A 24,119-nucleotide genomic window follows, 5' to 3' on the forward strand; every position below is an offset into this window, starting at 1 on the left:
TGTGGTTTGAAGCCAGTCCTGACAAGAAAGTGCCTGTGAGATTCTAATCTCCAAAAAGCTACTCAGTAAAGCTGGAAGTGGTACTGTGGCTCAAGTGGTAGAGCACTAGCCTTGAGCACAAAGAGGCTTAGGGACAGTACCCAGGCCTGAGTTCAAGCCCCACAACAGACCAAAAAAAAAGACGTTCAGAGTTGGCTTCCAAAAGGAATAAATTTCAGTTCAGTAACAGAAGAAACTATGGTCACAAGGTGGCTGCTACAGCTCCAGGCACCATAACCATAAAGTGGGAGAAGAAAGGCATCTGCTTTTCTATTTCCTTTTTTCAGGATACAAAACATCTTTTCCAGAAACTCCTTGCAAATTTTTCCCCCTGGTACTTGAGCTGAGCACTGTCCCTTAGCTTTTTTGCTCAAGACTGACATTCAATCACCGAAGAGCCAGAAGTGGAGCTGTACTTCAGTGGTAAATTGGAGAGAAGAGTCTCATGGACTTGTCAGCCCTGGGTTATTTCAAATTGCTATCCTCAGATCTCAAGTTCCTCAGACTTTTTGAGACAAGGTCTCAGTGTATGGCCCAGGCTAGCTTCAAACTTGTGATCCTCCTGCCACAGCCTCTTGAGTGGTGTTGGCATCATCAGCATTCACCATCACACACAGCTGAATTATTTCATTGTCTAGAACTGAATCCTATGGCCACCCCTAGGCTTAAGGAAGACTAAAAAATTGAATGGCACTAGGGTAGCTGAGACAAGCTTAGATCAATTATGATTAGATTAAAATGCCAAAACTCTAACAATCCTAGAGTGAAATGTGCAAAGAACTTGGGTCTCTGGGGGGGTGGGGTGGGGGTGGGGAGAATGGGAAGGGATGGGAAGGGGAAACAAAGGAGGAGGCTACAATGCTTGATAAGAAATGCACTCATTACCTTGCCCATGTAATTGTAACCACTCTGTACAGTATTTTCACACACACAAAAAAAAGAACTTGGGTCTCTGATGACATTAACTGAGATGATCAATAGCCAACTTCCAGTCTTCTTGGAAGGAGGCCCAAAAAAAGTGCATTTAAGCGGTTGCTAGTTGGATTCTCTGATACTTACAAATACATCCTGGTGGATAGAGATCATGCTGTTTATGAAGGTGCTTGGTTATACAACTGATTGGACTATTTAGTATCTATTTTATTCCAAGCACTTATGAAACTAGAGATATAATGATGAACAAAACCAGACAAAGTCATGGCTATAAACTCATGGAGCTTAGACAAGTGGGAAAAACAAGGCACCACTAATACATGCCATAAAGGAGGATGGATACGGTGATTCTGTGAGCTGTGAGGATACTGTAGGAGCATGTGACAGAGGAATTGCCTTGATGGTGAAGCCACAGAAGGATTTCCTGAGAAGTGAGACTGAAATGTGTGTATATACCAGGACTAAGCCTTATGTTCTTTGTTTTTTTTTTGTTTTTTTTGTTTTTGTTTTTTGGGGGGGGTCTGGTCATGGGCCTGAACTCTGGGCCTGAGTGCTGTCCCTCAGTTCTTCAGCTCAAGGCTAGCACTCTACCACTTGAGCCATAGCGCCACTTCCGGCTTTTTTTTTTCTGGTTATGTGGTGCTAAGGAATCGAACTCCAGGCCTCATGCATGCAAGGCAAGTGCTCTACCACTGAGCCACCTTCCCAGCCCTTTGTTTTGTTTTGTGTTTTGCTCAAGGGTGGCACTCTACCACTTGAGCTACACTTCCACTTCCCATTTAACTGGAGATGAGATTTTTCAGATTTGTCTGCCCAGGCTAGCTTTGAACCTCAATCCTCAAATCTCAGCTAGGATTACAGGTGTGAGTCATCAATGCCTGGATCTGAGTTCTGAATATGTATAGTAGAGCTGCTGTCCTGAATGGCCTGTCTCTTACCTACATCAGTTGACTTATCCACTACCTTTTGTTCTTTGTTCTTCTTTTTTTTGGGGGGGGGTCCGGTTGTGGGGCCTTAACTCTGGGCCTGGGCGCTGTCCCTCAGCTCTTCAGGTCAAGGCTAGCACTCTACCACTTGAGCCACAGTGCCACTTCCGGCTTTTTTCTTTTTGCTTATGTGGTGCTGAGGAATCGAATCCAGGGCCTCATGCATACAAGGCAAGCGCTCTACCACTGAGCCACCTTCCCAGCCCCCACTACCTTTTGAAAACCTCCTCACCATCCCAGTGGTCTTCAGTATCACTCTTCTAGGAAATCCTTTCAACTTGAAGTGACCTATTCCTTCCTTTAGCCCTAGTAGATAGGCTTTTATTCTGCCTTACAATCTGACTGCTTGTTCAAAGAACCTCTTCTCCCGAGACCTTCTCCTGTAAGACACAGATGATCCTAACATCCTAGGAAAAGTCTAGCAACCTGGATTGTTGCCACCATTTAACATTTTAAGTAGTTGTTCAAAGAAGTTTCAGCTCAAGGTGCCAACTTACGAGTATAACGCTTCTTGATCAGTGCCACTTAAGTGAACTTCAAACTGAGTTCAAATCCCAGTAAGGCCAAAAGAAAAACTTAAAAAAAAAAAACCTAGTAAAATAATGATTATTATTATTAGGAGCTGGGGGGGGGGGGTATGACTGACTCAATGGTAGAGTACTTGTCTAGCATGTTAGAAGGTTTAATCCCTGGCACAATAACAATAGTAACTACTATTATACCCCTGCTGGCTCTCATGCATATAAGCTGAAGTCTCCCTGGTTTATTACTTAAGATTTTATAACCCTTCTTCCTAGGAGCATGGTTTTCTCAAGGATGATATCTTTTACTTCTTCGAGGTGAACTAGCTTTTTTTCAGTATTTTTAGGACAAGAGTTCTCTTGGAAGGCACAATGCTCTTCAAATTCAAGTAGGCTTATAAATAGGACACTAATGAAAAGTACCCAGCATCATAATTGCACCCTGTTGAAAGTGGATGCCATCTAGAGATTATTGAAGATGGTAAGAGACCTTCCCTGGGCATTCATCTGGTTCTCTGAGGTGGCTTTGTCCCCAGGGGCCAGCAGAGTGTCAATCACTTTCCCTAGTTCTAAGATTTACCCCATTAGGGACACACTGCAATAGAGAGTTCAAAGTTCTCCCCTCAGTGGAGGTATTGCTGGGTTCTAAGCAAGGGCAGGCCAGCAACCTACCAATGGTGATTAAGTCCAAAGCCTCCCAAGATCGCCCCAGTCAACTCCCAAGCAACCAGGACTTTACAAGTGCCTTCTCTCTTTTCCCTGGTGGCAATATAGGGACAATGCCTTCAATCTGGTTTGGTTCTTGCTCAGCAAGCGCAGTGACCTGCAGGAAACTCGCTCCTCGGCGATCAGGGGACACCAGGGACCCTGTGAGGACACCATACCATCTCTCCTCTTCCCCTGTTACGGTCTGTTCAGGGACCGAGCTTCCTCCCAGGCCTGGCCCTGCCCGCTGCAGCTGAGCCTGTAGAGATAGAGCAGGGTCGACTGGGAGCTTCTCCGCCTGAGGCCAGCGTGCTTCCCGGCCCTCCCCCTTCCCCCTCCCCTCCCTCCTCCTCCTCCTTCCCTCCCCCTTCCCCCTCCCCTCCCTCCTCCTCCTCCTTCCCTCCCCCTTCCCCCTCCTCTCCCTCCTGCTCCTCCTTCCCTCCCCCTTCCCTCCTCTCCCTCCCCCTCTTCTCCCTCCTCTTCCTCTCCTCCCCTCCCTCCTCCTCCTCCTCCTCCTCCTCAGCTCGGTCACTGGCTGCATCTCTGTGGCCTCCGCACAATAGAGGCTCCGCCCTCCCTCCGCGCCGGCGCTCCGCGGCGCCTTGCCCAGCCGCGTTCCCCTCCCGCTGCTGCCGCTGCCGCTGTCCGCTCCGCGCCCTGTTCCCGGTCCCCGTGCGCCCCGGTGCGCGGGACCCCGCCTTGCACCTGAGCCCAATCCCGCGGGAGACACGCTCGGTGAGCTGGATCTCCAACTCTTCGCTGCGCCGGCTCTCCACAGACTTGGCAGCTTGTACCGGGAAGGAGATGCCCAGGGTCTCCGGGGCTCACCCTCCGACTGCACCCAGATTTAGAAGGCATTGAGAGCAGCCTTAGTGGAGCCACTCCGGCTCCAGCCAGTTATCTTCTAGCCTGGGTCTTTGCCGAGATCCCCCAGCCCCGCCCCTCCTCGCCACCCAAGCCAGTCTCCATAGGGGCTGAGGTCCCTGTTGCCCTATCCCTCATGGCCAAGCCTCTACCGCTAGTTCTCTGCTTCACTCTGGTTGTGGTCCGGGTTTGGGGGTCCAGCACTCCCTCCACGGGGACGAGCGAGCCCCCTGATGTGCAGACGGTGGGGCCCACGGAGGATGAGACTCTGCAAAACGAGGCGGACAACCAGGAGAACGTTTTGTCTCAGGTAGGGCTACAGTCTGGTGTCCTCCCCTTTTGCCCTGGGTGGTGGAGGTGGGGGAATGTGACAAGGGCCAGAGGCTGGTCCTGGATGAAAGGGTTTTTCTTTTCCTTTGGTGAAGAGGGTAGTTGTTTCCCCTTCCATCACCAAAGGGAAGGGCATTTGCTTTTCTTTCATCAGAGTAATTCTCCAGGGAGTGGGGCTCCTCTCAAAACATGGGTTCTTTCAAGGTTATCCCATCAGGAGAAAGGAGGAAGCTTCCACACTCCCTGAGAAGCACACAACTATGCTTTGGTTTAAGGGTTGTGGAAAGTGAACCACTTGCCCACGTGGCTGTTTGTCAGAACTGGAATGTGTAAACAGGAGGGTATGTTGGGCAAGAGGCAGATGGCATCACCCATGGGAGAAGTTTGGGGATGTAGGGTGAGACCCTTACCCTTGCCCTTACCCTTGCAGGTGAAGACAGAACTACTACATATGAGAGTCCCTCAGAATCCCAGAGGGATTCATGACAAAATCTGGTGTTTGGGGGAGGTAGAGTAGAAATGCAGAGCCACACAGGTCAGAGTGTTCTCAGTGGGGGCAAGTGGCATGACTACAGGCAAAGCATCACCATTGACAAATCTGACTCAGTTCTCAAAACACACTGAATTCCCTTCAGCTAGCACCACAAAGCTACAGCATTGGAGACAGGTAGAAGAACCCAGCTCTAGAAAAAATTCAACCCAACTCAAAATACTGTGAGGGTTACTTGGGAGTGTTGGTTTCATGCTTTCCAGAACTGGTCTGATGACGTGCAGTGGGTATCATCACTCTGGCCCTTAAAATGAGAAATGTCAGAGACCCTGAGCACATCACTTACACCACCACAAGACCCTCATACTGGGTCTTATTGCCTTCCTGTAGAGATGGCCACCAGCTCTACTTTGGGGACTTCTCTAACATTAGTCTTTCCTCTTTAATAATTATGCTAGATTAGGCCCTATACCCAGAACCTCCCACTAATCCCTAAATCGAAAACACAAAATCATTCTAATTGGGGATTCGGAATACTATCCACAAAAGCTTTCCTGAAACCTGAACCTCTTGAATGGAAGGCACCCACCCATGGTTCTGAGCAGAAGCAGAAGTGTGTAGGAATCTAGGCAGTGTTTCAGAAAATAGCTACAACTTACAATCAGAATATCGAGAGACCAGCTCCTCCAGTCACCCTGAGCTGCTATTCCTTCCTCCACTGGTCCATTCTGCATCTGACAACAGCTCTAAAGCAAATGTGAGTACTATAAGAAACTGGACCTCAGCAAGGAAAACATTATATTCCTTCTTTCTCCTAGACAGCATCTCAAGGAATGTTTCCAGTCAAATAAGCTCCATGGCTATCTGAAGGAAACCCTGGCTTTGGGGACTTAGGGAGTGGGAGTGGGGGGAGCTGCTTAGGGTAGGAGCTACAGAAAGCCTAGGTTGTTGGTTTTCAAGTCTGGGGAAGCTGGCAGGAAGAGCAAGTACCCAGAAGGAAATGGTCAGCCATATAGAAGCATCAAGCACAGCCAACCCATTGGTGCTGAGTTTGGGTTCAGAAGCTACTCTCAGAACTAAAGGAACCCTTAGGCTGAGCAAACTCCCTGACATCTGGATTTATCTCTGCCCAACTTTCTTGCTCCAAGTCTAACCCATCCTTCAAGGCTCAGAGCAGCTATCACTTTCTCCAAGAAGTCCTGGCTAGTTCTCAGCTGGGGCCACTGGCAGTACCCACTGTACTTAAAGTTTGGCTCTTTGGGGGCATTTGTCTCTGTCCTCTCTATGTGATTGTCATTTATCTGCCTCCTACACTGTGGGCCCTTTGGGAGCAAGTTCGGGGTTGGGCCTTCACTTCCTCTATGCATCATCCCCCCCACACCCCATGTCCTCTCAGAGGTATACTCAGAAAGTGTAGAATGAATGAGAGATTCATGAAAAAAGAGAAACTAGTAGTCCTTACATTTGAAGACCATCTCTCCAATCCCTACTTTATCTTCCTCCTTTTCAAATCTAACTCAGGGATTCTAAGTCACAAAAGCTACTGAAATAACGATAGGATCATCTTTTTTTTTTTCCTTTAAATGATAAAAAGCCCCCAGAGAAATACCCAGCTTTCCAAGACAAATGAAGAAAGCTGAACTCTGAATGCCTTCAAGAAATGTCCGAGTCAGCAAATTGCCTTGCGATGACCTACTCACTCCATAGTTCTGAGCTGTCTGAGGTCACTGGCTGGGGCAGGACATTTGACAGAATGTATAGACAGCCTGCTTAAAGGAGCCTGGATGACACCTGTGTTTGCATACTCCCCAACTCATTTTCTCTGTGTGTCTAGTTGTTGGGGGACTATGACAAGGTGAAGGCTGTATCCGAGGGCTCAGACTGTCAGTGCAAGTGTGTGGTGAGACCCCTGGGCCGAGATGCCTGCCAGAGAATCAACAAGGGTGCCTCCAGGAAGGAAGACTTCTACACTGTGGAAACTATCACCTCAGGCTCATCCTGCAAGTGTGCCTGTGTTGCTCCCCCATCCGCCCTCAATCCCTGCGAGGGAGACTTCAGACTTCAGAAACTACGGGAGGCAGACATCCAGGACCTGAAGGTAGGAGCTAATGTAGGCAATGCTATGAGTCAGAAGGTATTTTGGGGATCCCTGATCCCCTATAGGGCCATATCTGGGGATGGAAGGCCTCTGAAGGAGGTCAGGCGTGGCCCTTGGAGTCTTGTATGTGAACCTGAGACTAGTGTTTTCAGCTCAGGTCTCAGGGAGATATTAGAGCAGAGTGTTCCTGCTCCTCCTTGTAGAGCCAGGAGGCCAGGTCTAGCAGCATTTGCCTGGCCCAGCTGACCCGAAGAACTTAGTGCTCTCCAGGAAAAGTGATGTCATGAGTTACTGTCAGGCCAGCATATATGTTGAAGGAGTGAAAGATGAAGAGAACGTTGAGCCTTTTAGTCCTTGGCACTATTGCTGGGTTAATGCAAGGAAGGAAGGCTCAGAATCTGTCCTAGTGGGTTCCTCAAACTGATCAGGGACCGTGGTCCATGGTATGAAGGAGCCCAGGTCCTACCTGGGACGCCCCAAGGTTTGAGTAAAGGCTTCTTCTGACCTTGCCCTTTTCTGTTCACTTACAGTGTGGGATGGTGGAACAAGCTAGGTTTAAGAGTTTGACAGACTTGGGTTCAAATCACTGCTGTGTGATCCTGATTCTATTATTTCACTTGTCTTATCTCAGCCTCTTAGAGTGAAATATGGAAATATTATACTTGGAGGGGCAGTGAGAATCAGAGATGACAAGTGTACTTGACTTTCCAGGAAGCATGACTGTGTAAATGAATGACTGGCCTTGTAATGTGTACCTGCTGTACCTGGCTTGGTATCTTTATATTGGGGTTTACATTCAGGGCCTGTGCTTGAGCCATGGTTCTACACCTTATTTTTGTTGGTTATTTTAGAGATGGAATTTCATAGTTTTTCCACCATCATCCTTTGGATCTCAGCCTCCTGAGTAGCTAGGATTACAAGTGTGAGCCATTAGCACCTTGTTCACTGGTATCTCTTTAAACCTAGTGGTGTTTACCAGTACAGGGAATGTCCTAGGGTTTGGGCCAGATTGCTCAGAGCTGCAGTTCTACTTTCTGGACCAAGTACCACAGTGGCTCCATTCTAGGATTGGTCTCTGTGGGACTTCTGGAACCACACCAGGCAAATTTTGATTCAGAATCAGGACTTCTTCATGGCACATACTAAGCAGCTATGGCTCTTCACCACTATCCAACTGTTTTCCCCTGGTGTGGAAGGAGCTCTTTTAATCATGAACACTTCTGCATAGCATTCTTCATCTGGAAAGAAAGCTGGGAGACAGTGGGGAATCGCAATTGCAGATGGGAGGCCCAGCAGACAATCCCAAGAACTGGTGCTTGACAGAAAGGCTCCATTTCAGGATCTCTCATCTGTCCCTTTCTTTGCCTGCACTCTGTATGCCCTGAATACTGCCAGAATCACAGAATCATGGCCACCTTCCTCAAGGCAAGGAGACAGTATTGAAAGCTATGAGAAGGTTGGATGCCACTTCAAACATAGGCCATTAGGTCTCTTGTACTCTAGAGTCAGTCTAGCTTTTTGTGTGAAGAAAAGACTTGCTGGTACCTTCCAAGGCCTTTGAGTGGCCCAGAGAAGTTGAAAGGTTCAGAAGCATATCCTCAAGGTATTACTTTTATAGCCATTCTGCAGAGTGTTTATAGATCCCCTGTTAAAGCCAGGCACACAGCAAGGTATCGTGAAGAGGCAGAGATGAAGAGGGCTACTATCTTCTCTCTTCATTCCTTTATTTATAATGGAGGCATAGACAACCTGTGGTGCTGTCTAGATTGCAGGTTTACTCTTTATTTTCTTCATTGATTTTCTTTTCATTCCAAAAGGCAGAGTACACATTGTCGTTGGGTTTGCCTCTGTGTTTCTGAGGACCACTTCTCAATTCCTGGATAGTGGCTTTCCTGTTTGGTCTCCAACATGTGGATGTGAAAGAAATCTTCTCTCATGGTATTTTCTTAGCCCCAGCCCTGGAATAATCCTTTGTCCTTGTTTCTTAGCTCTCTACAATCATAGACATGTTGGAAGGAGCTTTTTATGGCCTGGATCTCCTGAAGCTACATTCAGTCACCACCAAGCTCGTGGGGCGTGTGGACAAACTGGAAGAGGTAAGGAAGATTCTGGTCTCCCTGGCTTTCTCTTGCTCTAGCACCAAAGTTTCTCAAACTTATCAATATATACTTTTGGAAAGCATATGCCCTAGATTTTATCCATCCTATTTTGGGGGGAAAATGGACATAAATCTTTACCCAAAATGATGTCAAATTACAGGTAACAATTTGTGAATTGAAAATATATAAAATCCTTATTTTCATATATAAGAATCTTGTCACCACATTGGGCTTGATTTCCAGGAAACTTAGAGATAAGTACAATGTACATGTACAAATGAGTAGGTTTCTTACTTCTAGTTTTAAGGTGGGGTCATCTCACTCCTGAGTATATAGTTGTTAATTTCTTTCCTCCCTCATCCTTTCCCTCCTTTTCTGTCCTTGTTTTCTCTTTTTGTGGTGCTGGAAATTGAACCCAGGACACCAGGATGTTTCATGCTAAGCAAGCAATAGTGCTAGTCCCTTCAGCTCTGGTTATTAATTTGCTAATCTGCTGGTTTCTTGTTATGATTTGGTTTTTAACTATTTTAGAGCATGCTTGTGCACATGTGTGTATGTGTGTGTGTCCGTTTTAGAGAAAGATAAAAGTAACTGCTTTAGATAATATTACTTACTGCACATCCAGACTTCTCAGGCCCAGGAGTGGACAAGTATTTTAATTTTCATAGACAAAGATGACACATTATTCTGACTGGGTTTGGAGAGATACATATCTTGGTACCATGGTTTTCATCTTGTGGTGTGTGATGTGATGTGATGTGGTAGTAGTTGTAGGCATAAAAACCTTGATATTGGCTGGAGTATGACTGGGAGTGTTTGCCTAGCATGCATGAAGCCCTGGGTTTGATTCCTTAGTACAACATAACAAAATAAAAGAAAATTAAAAGAGAAAAAATTATTTTAAAAAAGCCTTGATATTGCTTTGCTGCTGTAATGCTCGAACATTTGCATAAGAAATTTAGTTACCACAATGTGATGTACAAAACATCACAACTTCAGGGGGGGTAGGAAAGGGAGGAGTTGGGGAGGGGAGAGTTCGGGAGGTGGGGAGGGAAGGGATGGTAGGGGAAAAACAAAGGAGAAGGTAACAATGCTCAATAGGAAATGTACTCATTACCTTACTCATGTAACTATAACCCCTCTGTACAGTATTTTTACAATAAAAACATATATAAAAATATTAAAAAAAGAAATTTGGTTACCAGTAGTGATCATCACTCAGATCTATCGATAAGATACTTAGGCACCTACTTTACAAACTGGAACTTGAGGTAGCTACCTGAAGAGCTGCAGCTTCAGTTTTTAGAGAGTTGCAGCTTCAAGTAGAAGTTTTTAGAGAGTTACTCTAAGTGGTAAATGTGATTATCTCATGAACATTATCAATATTCCTAATGAAACAAATGGATCTATCATAGAGAAGCTGGGGTTTCCTCAGAAGTGATTTGTAGACATAGGATGTGAACATAGTAAGGATTTCTAATTTGTGTAGAAAGCACTGTAGTCACGATGGAGTGAAGTACTCTTTGTTTACTTCTATAAACAGTCACATCTCCATCTATATAGTTGGAATGGTAGCCTACCTATTTTCCATAGTTTCTCAGGGATTAAAAGGTAGAGTCAGAGTGATCAAAATACTTCAAAATGATTAAACACACAGCACTGGAATTGTGACCAAACAAGGATTGGGGCAAACATTCCCAAGGTATCCTGCCAAGAGTACTGGGACAAACGTGAGGAAACATTGCAGTCATGAGGACCAGTTCCAACAGGCTCATTCCTCTCCTAAAAATGGACCAAGAAAGATGGGTATGGTGGCTTATACCTGTAATCTCAGTGCTTGGGGGGCTGAGACAGGAGGATACAAATTCAAGGCCAGTCTGGCTACATAGTGATCCTGTTTTTTAAAAAAATGTTTCCAGCAAGAAAACTCCAGTTTCTTCTCCACCCACTTTTAGGTTTAGAATTTCAAGTGCTATGATAATGTACTTTCTGAATATAATTTTCCTGCAGGAGGGTCAGGAGGTTTACAATTACTTCAGTTGCCAAGTGTGAGGTGTCAGGGCTCTGGGCCTGAACATTATACATGGGTTGACAAAGAAATAATCCCCTAAAAGAATCTGAACCTGTCTCAACCTAAGTCCACTACCAGAAAGCACCTCTGTTTTCAAAGGCCCTCAGAATTGTGCAAAGGTACAACAGCCTTTAAGAATTGCATTTCTGTAGGAACTGAGGTAACAGCTACCTCTCCTGTTCTCAGCCGACCTTGATAGTCACACAGTTTTCATTTCATCTAAAGAGCACAGCTTGGGAAAGATAGCTTAGTGCTTAGAAGCCAAGGTCAGATGTCCAGCCTCAGAGACCAGCTGGGCTCTGCTCAAGGACCACAGCCTGTTTTTGGCTTCTCTAGCAGTTGAGCCTTCCTGCTGGCCAATGGCAGAAATAGGGGTGAGTCTGATTACAGTGCTATTAGTCTAGCAAAAGGGTACATTGACTGAGATTTTACAAAAAGTAATTTTAGTTAAGTGTATCTCTTTTTAATTTGTAGCATATTCAGTAGCAAAACCTGGACCTTTTAATAATCCCTCTGCTTGTGTAGCATTTTATAGTTTTCAAGTGTTCCATCTACATTTAGCCCACTTGTTCCTGTGTGCTGCAAAGATTGTGAGACCCAAGGAAATGCAATGACTTGCCTGAGACCATGGTGAACTACAGGGCTGGAGCCTTTTAATTCCTGGTCCAGGGTTCTTTCTAATCATCCCCATAAGTTTCTTCAAATCCTTGTCATGTGCCCTGTAAGCATCAATTTTTCCTAACCAGAACTTAAAAACAATAGTTCTTCCAAGGGAATTTCTAGGCAGAACTGTGGCTGTGTCCCATATGTTCCATTAAATAAGATTATGATTGAGTTAGGGAAGGTCCCAACTCATGGGAGTTTTCCCTGGTCCCTTGGACCAGACAGTCCAAAGAATGAGTATCTGTGCTATGACAGAAGAGTCTTCAGATGACCCAGGCACCTGGGCCCTTAGAGAGGAACACTGTATCTTAGATTGAGGTCATCTGGCTGATGCTGGCTGACTGTCTGGAGTATGCAGTAATTGAAAGGGCAGGATGTTGGGTAAATGGAAAACACACTCCTTCTCCGGCCTGGCTCTGCAGGGGGAATGAAAGTGAAATTCTTTTCCTCTCCTTGTATAATCTTGAGTCCCAATGGGAGTCCTTTGGGGGTCAGACAAGATCAAGGGGCAGATTTCAGGAGTGTTTAACTCAAAGTCAGATCAGTGCTTGGCAAGAGACACTTGTGTACATCCAACTTCAGCAAATAGGGAGGGTGTAGGAATGGAAACTTCATTTACAGATGAAAGAGGAAAGAAAGAAAGAAAGGGAAACGGAATCTGAAATGTTCAGATGCTTGCTCTTGATAAAATCTGCTCTGGGAGTTCTACCTAGTGGGATGAATTTGGTTAAGCTTTTTAAATGGTAAAAAAAAGTAACCCATGTATAGAAAAATGCACAAATGTTTAGCTTGACAAATTATATAGTGATTACCTATAAAACCACTATCCAGTTTAAGAAACAGAACAGCGTTAATATACCCTAATCCCCCTCACACCGCCTTCCTGAGGGGAACTTTTTTTTTTTTTTTGGTTGGTCTAGGGGCTTGAACAAAGAGTCTGGGCATGGTCCCTGAGCTTCTTTTGCTCAAGGCTAGCGCTCTACTACTTGAGCTACAGTGCCACTTCTAGCTTTTTTTAAAAAAGTAGTTTATTAGAGATTGTCTCACAGACTTTCCTGCTCAGGTTGGCTTTGAACTATTATCCTCAGATCTCAGCCTCCTAAGTAGCTAAGATTATAGGCATGAGCCACCTTTTGTTCAGGGCTAGTGCTCTACCATTTTGAGACACAGTGCCACTTTTGGTTCTCTGGTGGTTAATTGAAGATTCTCAGAGAATTTCTTGCCCAGGCTGTCTTTGAACCACAATCCTTAGATCTCAGCCTCCCTAGTAGCTAGGATTACAGGGATGAGCCACTAGCCACCAGTGTCTGGCTATTTGTTTTTATTTCCTGAGAGTACTGGTTTTTGAGAATCCTGGTTCTTAAATTTACCAGGCAGTATCTCTAACCCTGGAGCCTCACCTCCAGTCCTATTTTTTCTGCTGATTATTTTTAAGATAGGGTCTCAGTTCCTGGCAGGGGCCTGGGTGAGACTCACCTATGTCAGGCTTTTTAGTAGCTAAGATAACAGGACCACACTACCACATCCAGCTCTTCATAGAGAAGGAGTTAAAACTGTTCCTACCTGGACTAGCATAGAACCACTGGTCTTCAACCTCTTAATAGCAAGGATTATATTACCCGGCAATATGTTAATCATTTTATTATGTTACTATGTTAATCATCTTATTTTTCCTTATAGCCTTATGCTCTAAAAATGATATAATAATCCTGTTTTTGAACATTGTTTTTGAAGACCTAGGATCCTATAGAGCCATGTATTTATGTCTTAGTTTCTATGACTCAACTATATGCTTTCAATATTTATTTGTGTTGTTGTTGCGTATCATGGTTCATTACACATAGGCACAAGTGTGGCCCAGATCCAACTCATGTAAAGAATTTTATTCTGTGCATTAAGTACATCTAGAGTCCCAAAGACATGGAGAATGTGGATTCTGAAGGAGCATATACTGCTCCCAGGAGCAGACTTATCACCAAAGTAGAGAAAAAGACAGAGGAGTGTTTATTATCTCCTGTTAACATCAGGTCTCTTCTTGGATTAAGTCATTTCTGTAAGTGCTGCAAGTCTTTGTGAAACACTCCATACACCTTTAAATGCAGGGTACCTGTAACCATTTATAAGTACTTGGACTGCCTGTGACTGTGTACACATATGCCCTTGTATATGTGTGGCTGCATATCCTGTAGGTTTGTGTGTGTGTGTGTGTTTGTGTGTGTGTGTGTGTGTGTGTTTCTGGGCTTGGTACTAGAGGTTAAACTCATGGCCTTCTGCTCTTTTAGCTTTTTGTGCTCAAGGCTGGTGCTCTACCACTGGATAATTTTTTTTTGGTCAGTCATGGGGCTTGAACTCGGCTTCGGCGCTGTCCCTCAGCTCTTCAGCTCAAGGCAAGCGCTCTACTGCTTGAGCCACAGCGCCACTTCCGGTGCTCTACTATTTGAGTCATGCCTCCAATTCTGACATTTTTTTGGTCACTCGTGGGTTTTGAACTCTGGGCCTGAGCTATGTTCCTCAGCTCAAGGTGAGTGCTCTTTCACTTGAGCCGCAGCACCACTTCCTGTTTTCTGAGTGGTTTATTGGAGATAAGAGTCTCATAGACTTTCTTGCCCTGGCTGGCTTTGAACCATGATCCTCAGATCTCAGTCTCCTTAGTAGCTAGGATTACAGGTGTAAGCTACCGGTGCCCAGCGAGTTCTAGCATTTTGCTGGCTAATTGAAGAGGCTCTGAAATTTGCCTGTCCTCAGATCTCAGCCTCTGAGTAATTAGGATTACAGGCATGAGCCACCAGCACCCAGCTATCCATTGTTTTTAAAATAAATGTATGCCTACAAGATTGTGCAGTGAGCTTTGTAGTCCTGAGCCTTCCCACATGTGATTCTTCTCTTGTACCTGCCTGCTGAAGTCTGTAGACCCTGTCCCTGAGCACAAATGGGTACAGGGAACTTCATGTGCCAACTGAAGCCTTCTCTCCAGATAACATTGCCTCCAGAGAAGATTTAAAATCCAAACCCAAAACTGGCCTTCTCCCTAGAACATGCTTACATGGGCACTGCTGAAGGTCTCCCGCAAACTAAAGGTATGGTGGATTGTTTGTTTGGGGGCCTGGAAGGAAAGATCAAAGCGGCATCCTTGGCCCTAGGAGATATATCTTTTCACTAATATGAAAATGTAATTTTCATCTGTGCAAGTCTGGCAGTGAGTTGCAGGAGCTGCTCTCTTTCCAAATACCCCCTATTCCACCTTCCACTCCCACCAGCACTCAAGTGCTCGCGCTCACTCTCATCAGGTCTGCTTCCACGGACGTGTTCATTGTAAGTCATTTTCCTCCCCCTGCAGCCTCATAGAGGGACACTGCTCCCCCCGTCTGCCTGCAGCATCTTCTGTGGAAGGCAGTGGGTCAGGAATAATGTTTCTAAGATGCATTTCAGCTTTAACATTACTTAATTCAATTTATATTTTAATATGACTTTAAGCCAATATATTACCTCCCCTGGGGTTATATAGATCTCAAATCTCATTTGCCACTGTGGTGAGGAATATAAGCTTTTTTCTTGCTAGTTAAAGGTGAAAGTCAACCCTCCATCTGCTGGCTTAGAAACAACTTTGAGCTGCCAGGCTGTGATGGAGCATGTGGCTTAGTTTTAGTGTGGGTGAAGGTACCCAGAACAGAGAAATTTGTTACCAGAGGCCAGGGATATCTTACTTTACACTTGTTCTTTCCAGGCTCCGGACCTTTTGAGTCCTCTTTGCCACCCACTCTTACCACCTGCTTCCCAGCCTAGCCCTCAGCACCTGACTCAGAGCAGATGCTCAGCAGCTGTTTGGGTGTGTGTAGTGGGGGTTAAGGTGGCAGCTGGCAGCTCCCAGAGCCCTCAGGCATGCCTGTCTGCCCCCGCCAGCTGTGGTTAGAAGAAGTGGGCTGCATCCCGTCTGTCTGGCCTTTCGGAGCAATGGCTACTTCCAGCTGCTCTGTCCTTCCAGCTTTCTCACCAGGGGCTGGGGGACAGCTGCCAGCTGAGGTGACTATCTCTGACCATCTGCTCTTAGCTTTGTCTTGGAGAACTCAAAGAGTGAGGGTAGGGGGAGCTGACGGGAACTGGGAGCTCCCCCACCCCTGCCTCCACCATAGACCCAGCTCATTCCTATGCTTGCCTCCACAGGCACTATATCCCCTCTGTCCTGAGTGCTGGCTACACTCGAGCCTGGAGCACATTCTGCAATCTAATGTGGGGTCTGACATTTTCAGGAAGGTGGGCAGCCTCTCTGGGTGTGGTAGGATGTATGTGCTGTGTGACTTGCAAACAGGGCTTGGCCTGCCTGTGGTCTAGCCCAGCCTTGCATTCTTTCCTCCCTCCCTGTCCCAGGAACACCAACCTTAGCCCTCCCTTCCCTTCACACCTGTGTCTACTTCTATAGCCACATGGTCCATCCAGTCCAGCCTCACCTACACATCCCCAGCCCTCCCTCACTCTGGGCTATAGGCAGCTTCTTGCCTATTTTCCATAGCAAGCCTGGGTGTTATTATTATTATTATTAATTATTCCCTTTTCCCAGTGGTCTGGAGAGGTTTCATCACTTGCTTTACATTATTACTTAGCCACGCTGTGACTCCAGAGCTAACACCTTCTTCCCTCTGTCCAATCCCCTACTCCAGGTTCTGATAAGAGAAATAAGACCAGAGAATTGCTGCCTCTGTATCATGGCGCAATAGCTTGGGCTTAAAGCAGGCATCTCACCTGGGCATGTACACACTTGTCCCAGAGCTGGACATAGTCAATATTGAGCATACCCCTGGGATACCCCTTCTCTGAAGCCATCCCACCAGCCTGCACATCTGGTTGTTAAAGCTGTGTGCTGACCAACTGTACTGTTTAGTTCACTGTGCTTATCACCTTCCCAAACAATATCCTGGTTCTGCCTGGACCAGGGACCCTTGCACCCCAGAGGATCCTACCCCTGCTTCTCCCTCTGGTACCTGTATATCTGGCTGCAGCCCACACTGACACCTGACCCAAACTGCCACTGTACCCAACCTCAATGTCCTTCTGGCACGTGGCACTCGTTCTGTGAACATCTCTCAGTTCCTTGGCTCTGCCTGGGGCAAGTACTCATGACAAAGTTTCCAGATCTTTAAGTGTATCCAGCCGTCTCTCCCAAATATCTAGCTATCTACTCTTCCTCTCTCTTCCCCACCATCCCTTACAGCACCAAGAGCCTTGGCAGGGACAGTGTGGTGCATTGACTCTTGCCAGATAGGCACCCTTCCTGCTGCCTCCACCACATTGCTAGCACTGCCCACAAGCCAAGCTGCATACACTGTAAATGTCACAGTTGCAGCTGTCCCACAGGGGAAGAGCCTGAGGCATGAGGTCATACAGTTCACCCTGCTGCCAGGGCACAATCTTGCACATTCTGCATGGGCGGCATCCCCCATGCCTTCTGAGGAGTGCCCCCACAAAAGGCTCTTGATGTGAGGCACACAGAGCCCCAAAGGCAGCGGGGTGCTCAGTGAGGAGAGAGGAGGTGGTCGAAGGAAGGTGGCCTAGGAGGGGCGGCTGCTGCCACCCTAGGGACACCGCTAGCTTAATCAGGCTGATGGGGTAATGCCACCACTAGCCTGATGTTTATTCAGGCGGCTGACAGACTTTGCTGTTCCCAAGAGGAGAATAAACTATTCTGTTCCTCTGGGTCTTAGAGCTAGGCTTGCCTCAAACTCTCTCAGTAGAAGTCCAGAATAATGGCTCCTTACTGAAACCAGAAAGGGGCTGGAGATTGTAAATCAATAAGCAGGGACCCCCTAGGGTCTAGAAGGCAAATGCTGCATGTTATAGGCTACTCCCAGCCTCATAGGGACAACCTCACTCCAGGCCCATGCTGGCTGTTTCAAGGCATTTAGAAATGGGGAGACCTCCGTTCTTACAATATAGATACACAGGTTCTGCCATCCTGGCCTCCCAGAGTTATCAGTCCTGGAGCCATGGCTGCACAACAGGCATATACACACCTCAGGCTCTCTTTGAGTGATAGACTTTTCTGTGGAGTCAGCATCTGTACATCAGGTCACTCTAACTTAAGAGTTGTTATCTTTTGTGCTAGTATGAGGGCCTGAACTCAAAGCCTGGGTTTCTCTCTTAGAGAACTAGCCTTGAGCCAAAAAGCCTACCACTTGAGCCACAGTACTACTTCTGGCTTTTTGGTGGTTAATTGGAGATAAGAGTCTCATGGAATTTCCTGCCTGAACTGGCCTCAAACCTCGATCCTCACATCTCAACCGCTTGAGTAGTTAGGATTCCAAGTGGGAGTCCCTGGAGGCTGGCTTGTAGGTATTTTGGTTTGTCTGTTGCTTATTTCCCTCCTCATGGAGGCTGGTCTTCATTAGGGCAGGATCCTCACTGGTCTTGCTCACTAAACTGATTGTAGCCCCCTGAGGACCAGTACTACACATGTCAGTGTGGTAACAGAGAAGTAGCATCTAGAGTCTCTGTACCAACTGGGTGTGAACCGCTCCACAGGTGCTTCCAGGTCATGGAAAGGTTGAACCCCACTAAGACAGGAAGTTCTCTTAGGCCCAGGAAGATGTTGGCTCTCATAAAACAGTTTCTTGCTCATATTTCCGCCCTCTTTTCCAGTGCATCAGTGATTCTTGTTGAAGTACAGATTCTGATCCAGCAGGGCTGGGTGGGGGTGGGGGTTAAGAATCTGAATTTCTGCCAAGCGCCTGCATGACACCATGTAGCTCATCTCCCCACCAGCCACATCTGAAGCAGTGATGAGCCCAACATTTCTGCTTCTCTGCATATGCATATCCTTTCACGTATTCTGAAAGTTTGAAGCCAGACTTTAAATGGTAAAAGTGCTGGAGAAAAGCAAATCAAGGACATATTTAGTCACCCCTTCTAAAATTGTTTCAAAAACCCACAGTGGCTGATTAACTTGTGTAAATAACTGGACTTGGGGATAATGTTCTAAGTCACTGGGTAAGTGCAAGGCTGTATACAATGACAGAAGAATCAAAGGTCCTGAGTGTAGCCATGTCTCATTGGGAGAGCTGTGATAGGCTGGACATCCTGAAATGGGTGTCCCTGAAAACACTGCCTGGGGCACAGTGCAGCCCCAGCACAGGAGTAGGCAGGCACTCTGAGCCCCAATGGCTTGTTGCCTACTGTTTCACCTTGTCTGTGTGGCTCAGGCTCAGAAAGGTCTCCATGAATCCTCTGCTCAAATCTCTTCTCAGGAAGTTTCTAAAAACCTCACCAAGAAAAATGAACAAATCAAAGAAGACATGGAAGAAATTCCGATGGAGATGAATAAGCGAGGCAAAGAGAACCACTCTGAGAACACTCTAGACAGCATGCAGGACCTCCGCTCAGCCCTGCAGAGAGATGCAGCCGCAGCCTACGCTCACCAAGAGGTACAGCCCCAACTCCTGGGAGCAGCTCAGCCCAGGAAGTACAATGCCAGCGTCTCTCACATGCATAGAGCTTCCAGGGTCATGAGCTTACCTCATCTGTTTATTAGTTTCCTAGGGTTGACAGGCAGAAGTTGACCCCATTTCTCAACATTGAAGCCCAGAGAGGTTCTAGAAGTAAAGGATCAAGGCAGGACTCAAATCTGGGTCATCTGATTCCCAGCCCCATTCTTTCCATGATAAACCATCCTGACTTTATGGGCAGCTCTCGCATTGAGCTGTAAGGATATCAAGCTGTCCTGATATCATCATACTAGAGTTTGAACTCAGGGCCTTCCACTTGCTAATCATACCCTTTATGCTTTAATTATCCTTCATAGTCTCATTTACCTAGACAGAGCTCAGACTAAAGTCTGAGCTAACTCCCAAGTAGCTGAGATTATAGTTGTATGTCACTATGCCCAGCTCATTCGTTGAGGTAGAGTTTTACTAACTTTTTGTTTGGGCTAGCCTGCAACTGCAATCCTCCAGATGTAGTAGCTGGAATTATAGACATGTGCCACCATTGAGACTCTGGTGTCAACAGTAATAGCATCTTTTCCTCTTAGAAATGCCTACATTTGGAACAATAAGTGAATTGGCCCACCATTTATAAGTGACTTTGTCATTTTCTACATGTTTTTATTACTATGGGTTTCACCACAGCTCTGGCAAGTGGGCCTGATCAAGGAGGACCACTGTGTTACAAAAGAGAACATAGATCCTGGAGTATTCCAGGTCTCCCAGGCTTGATGATAACGGAGGGTCTCTTCCAACTGATGGCCAAGGAATGAAGGTTAGTTTGGAAGACAGCCCCAGAGCATGGAAGAGGAAAATGGGTACAATTTAGAGTCCTATTAAGTAAACAGGGCAAGATGAAGATTTGAGGTCCTAGGGAAACAGGCACAGCCACATTTCAGCCATATTGCTCACTTTCATTGGTTCCCAATGGTCAGCAATGAATGGCAGGGCCATAGTACACTGGAGAGTTTTATTGAAGGATCCCTCCACCTTCAGGCAGTCACTGTGGGTGTGGGTTCCTGGTTGAGCAGGCAAGGGCCAATTACAGACCCAGAGCTCTGTGTGCGCTATGATGTAGAAAAGGTTGGGAAGTGTGCTACTCAGCTTTCTGTTCATATAACAAAATAAGAGGCAAAGTTAGCTGGGTGCAGTGGCTCATGCCCATAATCCTAGCTACTCAGGAGACAGAGATCAAGAGGACAGCAGTTTGAGGCCAGCTTGGGCAAAAAAAACCCATCACTTTGGCATAGTGGTGCATGCCTGTCATCCCAGCTTTGATGGGAAGTGTAAGATAGGACTGTGGTCCAGGCATGGACCTTGTCAAAAAATGAAACCTTATCTCAAAAATTACCAGTGCAAAACAATGGGTTGGAAGTGTGGCTCAGTAGTAGATGACTGTCTATCAAGTGCAAGGCCTTGAGTTTAAACCCCAGTACCTCTCCCTCCACCTCCCCCCAAGAGAAAAGGCTCGTTCTGGCTCATGGTTGCCTGGTTGAATTGCTTTTGGTAGGAAGTGTCCCAGTAATCTTTCTCCCACTAGACACTCCTCTTAAAGGTACACCACTCCCCAATAGTGCCATGGTCTGGTGAGCAAGCCATCAATGCATTGTTTCCCAAAGGCGTAACTATAACAGGAAGCATTGCTTTGAGGGACTCTTGCTTTGTGATATGGAGGAAGGCTTAGGCATATGGGTAGCAAAACTTCACAGCAAGCATGTGGCAGGATTTGGGGACTTTGGGGGTACATGCATTCTGATGCCCAAACAGGCAGTCTAGAACTCTGAATCTAACAAGACCTGAGAAAGCATGGTGTCTATGCCTCCCCAGCATATAACTCAAAAACAATTCCAAACCGTAAGGTAAGTAGAAGGAAAGTTAATCATTTTCTGGGCTTTATTTATGATGAGTACTTTGATGTATTTTGGAAATCACATTTCTTCAGAAATTATTTTTATCTTCATTTATTTGGTGTCCTCAACATGCTGGCTATTGAGTATGTGTTTAGTCTGCTTGGTGGGTCACTCCTGAGCAGGCTGAGCTCCTAAGAGCCAGAAGTCTGACTAGGACTGAAAGGGATTGGAGAGGAAGAACACCTGCTTGTCATACCTGGGGCCCAAGGGACATCTTCAGCCAGAGGGCCTTCCTGGCTCCCAGGCCAGCTAAGCTGGAGAGTTGATCTGTTGTCTCCATGACACATTCTGTGGGACATTCAGAGCCTAGCTTAAATTTCCTGAGGATAAACAGCAAACCAAATCAAACACATCAAATGTTTTTTTTCCTTGCTCAGCAAAGTCCTTACCCCTCCCTGCACCCCTATTCCAGACACGGCTGGAGTTAGCACAATCTGCTCAACCAGACTAGTGGGCTGGAGAGGAAAAAAATGAAGGAGGCCAGGAAGGTGGATTCTTCCTCTCCCTTAGCAACTCTCTGGAGATGAGCCCTATGCTCACTGGGAAGGGGGTGGATGATTTGTTTATTTCCAGGGTTTGCACATGATGTCAGAGGTTTCTTGGAATGGGTAAGTGGTGATTTGTAGGAGGCAGCTCTCTAACATGGTTCTTGCTTGGAGGGTTGGCAGGGGGTTGGAGGGCTGGCTCAAGAGTGGATAAGGCAGGGTGGGGGTGGGAACAATCCATGCCAGGAGCTGAAGTCATGCAACAGACTCTTGGATGAACAGGGAGAAGAAATCAAAGTTTGGTAGGGGAAGTTGCCACCTAGTGTAGCCTGTCTCCAGAGAAGCCAAGGAAATTATATGTTCTCTGGCAAAGGCTGACCATGATCTTGCTCCAAATCCTTGGCTGGAACAAGGAACTGCAGACCCCACCCTTCTGTGAGAGTCTGGAATGAAAGGCAGATCCTGAGGTTTGCCACGAAAAAATGACAACCTGCTTTTGCAATGCAGAGGGAAACCAGGGTCCAGCAATTAGGTGCCCCTCCACAAATGAGTCAGGAGCTGTGGTTGAGGCCTCTCAGCTTCCCAGGCAATTCTTCCCACAAGGAAATGAGGGCTCTTCTTTGTCTGCATGTCTGCTGGCCAGAGCCACACTGTGGTCCTGAGGATGTGGCCACTGCTAGCAAAATGTGGCTTACTGTGAGGCACAGCATGGCTTAAAAGGCAGCAGATCTGGGTCCACTGGATGGGCATGGGACTTCACTAGTGGCCCCTGTCAGCCATGGAATTGATTCATTTTGAACAAAAAAATGACTTCAAGCCTCTGTTCTAATGTGCACAATAGTACCTTGCTCCTGATAAGGGTCAAAAGTCATAGAGCTATCAATCCACGGTCCTAATAAATGCTCAGTAAAACTGTCACCAATAACCAGGTGGCAGAGGTCCCCTCCCTCTAAGATAGGGAATGAGGGAGAGCAGGTAGACAAGTGGAGGCTGCCTAGGGCAAAGGCAGCCTGGTGCCCCTTTCTTCTGGGCAGTTCTTTTTTTAATAGTCCTGGAGCTTGAACTCGGGGCCTGGGCACTGTCCCTGAGCTTCTTTTGCTTAAAGCTAGCACTCTACCACTTGAGCCACAGCTCCACGTCTGGCCTTTTCTGTTCATGTGGTACTGGGGAATCAAACCCACGGCTTCATGCATGCAAGGCAAGCATTCTACCACTAAGCCACATTCCCAGCTCCTTCTGGGCTGGGAAGGCAGATGGCAAAGTGTGCCCCCACCTTGCAGGAGTCTATCTCCACTTTGTGCTAGTTCCTACATATACTACATGTGTAGGAACACCATATTGACCATGCCATTTGGACAACCTCGGTCATAGGAAAACAAGTACAAGGGAGGATGGTAGGAATGGAGGACTTGGGTTTCTCCATGATAGATTTAAAAGGTCAAAACATAAGCTTGCTTGGCTTCCTGTGTGCAAAGAGAAGCTGGCTATGATGCCACCATCCACAATCAGGCTCTGCTCTGTCTTAGCACTGGGCATCCAGGGCAGAAGTCTTTCCCCAAGCATTCTCCTCAGAATAGAGTCACTTTCTACCCCCTTTTCTCTTTTTCTATCCCTTTTCTCTATCCCTCCCTTGTCTCCGTCTTTATCCTCTTCTTTTTTCCTTCTTCTTCCTCTCTCTGCCTATACTACTAGGATTTGAACTCAAGGCCACACAGTTGCTAAGCAGATGCTCTAACACTTGAACAACAAGTCCAACCCATTTTTGCTTTATTTTTCAGATGGTGTCTTGTGCTAACTTTGCTCAAGGCTGGCCTTAGGCTTCAATTCTTCTACCTATGCCTCCTATACAGCTGATGTGACAGTGTACACCATCACACTCAGTTTGTTTATTGAAATGAAGTCTTACTAACTTTTTGGCCCAGGGTGACCCCAAATGGCAAACTTTCTGATCTGTGTCTTCTGATTAGCTAGGATTACAGAAGACCACACACATCCCTTTGGGTGATTTCACCAAAGCCTAGATTTGCAGGATTTGTGGGAGCCCACCAACCTACTCATAGTAAGAAAGGAGTCTGATAGCTTAGGTGGCATAATCAGTGACCACATCCTCAAAATCCCCTCATGATTACAAGATAGCTCCTCAACTCTAGCCATATTGTTCACTTTTCGAGGCAGAGAAGGAAGAGAGCAAATATGTCTCCCTGCTTAATCAACCTTGTTTTAGAGAACTTTCTAAAAGTTCCTCCTACCACTTTCTTGTCTCCCCCATGACCCCATGACCACACTCATAAAACCAGTTGTCTGTTAGTAAAGAACAGAATAGGAGAGGCTTGGGATAATCAGAAATTTGTGCCATAGAGGAGTGAGGACTGGGAGAAAAATTGTGTGCCAAGGACTTGGTGTATTTGCCTGGGGACCTGAGATTCCAGAGGGACCACTAGCAATGGGTAGATTCC

At 46.4% G+C, this 24,119-nt stretch overlaps 1 protein-coding gene across 1 annotated transcript in view; it reads left to right on the plus strand.

Moving 5' to 3' along the window:
• Nucleotides 1-3,826: 3,826 nt before the first annotated feature.
• Olfml2b (olfactomedin like 2B) overlaps nt 3,827-24,119 on the plus strand; it is a 36,968-nt gene continuing 16,675 nt past the window's right edge. Inside the window, exons 1-4 of the mRNA XM_042682306.1 lie at nt 3,827-4,358; nt 6,703-6,966; nt 8,955-9,062; nt 19,035-19,211. Of these exons, the coding sequence (XP_042538240.1) occupies nt 4,185-4,358; nt 6,703-6,966; nt 8,955-9,062; nt 19,035-19,211 (723 nt within the window). The 5' untranslated portion in view covers nt 3,827-4,184. The remainder of the gene's footprint in view (nt 4,359-6,702; nt 6,967-8,954; nt 9,063-19,034; nt 19,212-24,119) is intronic.

The sequence above is a fragment of the Dipodomys spectabilis genome, unplaced genomic scaffold (assembly GCF_019054845.1).
Source record: "Dipodomys spectabilis isolate Male_0828 unplaced genomic scaffold, ASM1905484v1 ptg000069l, whole genome shotgun sequence".
NCBI lineage: Eukaryota > Metazoa > Chordata > Mammalia > Rodentia > Heteromyidae > Dipodomys > Dipodomys spectabilis.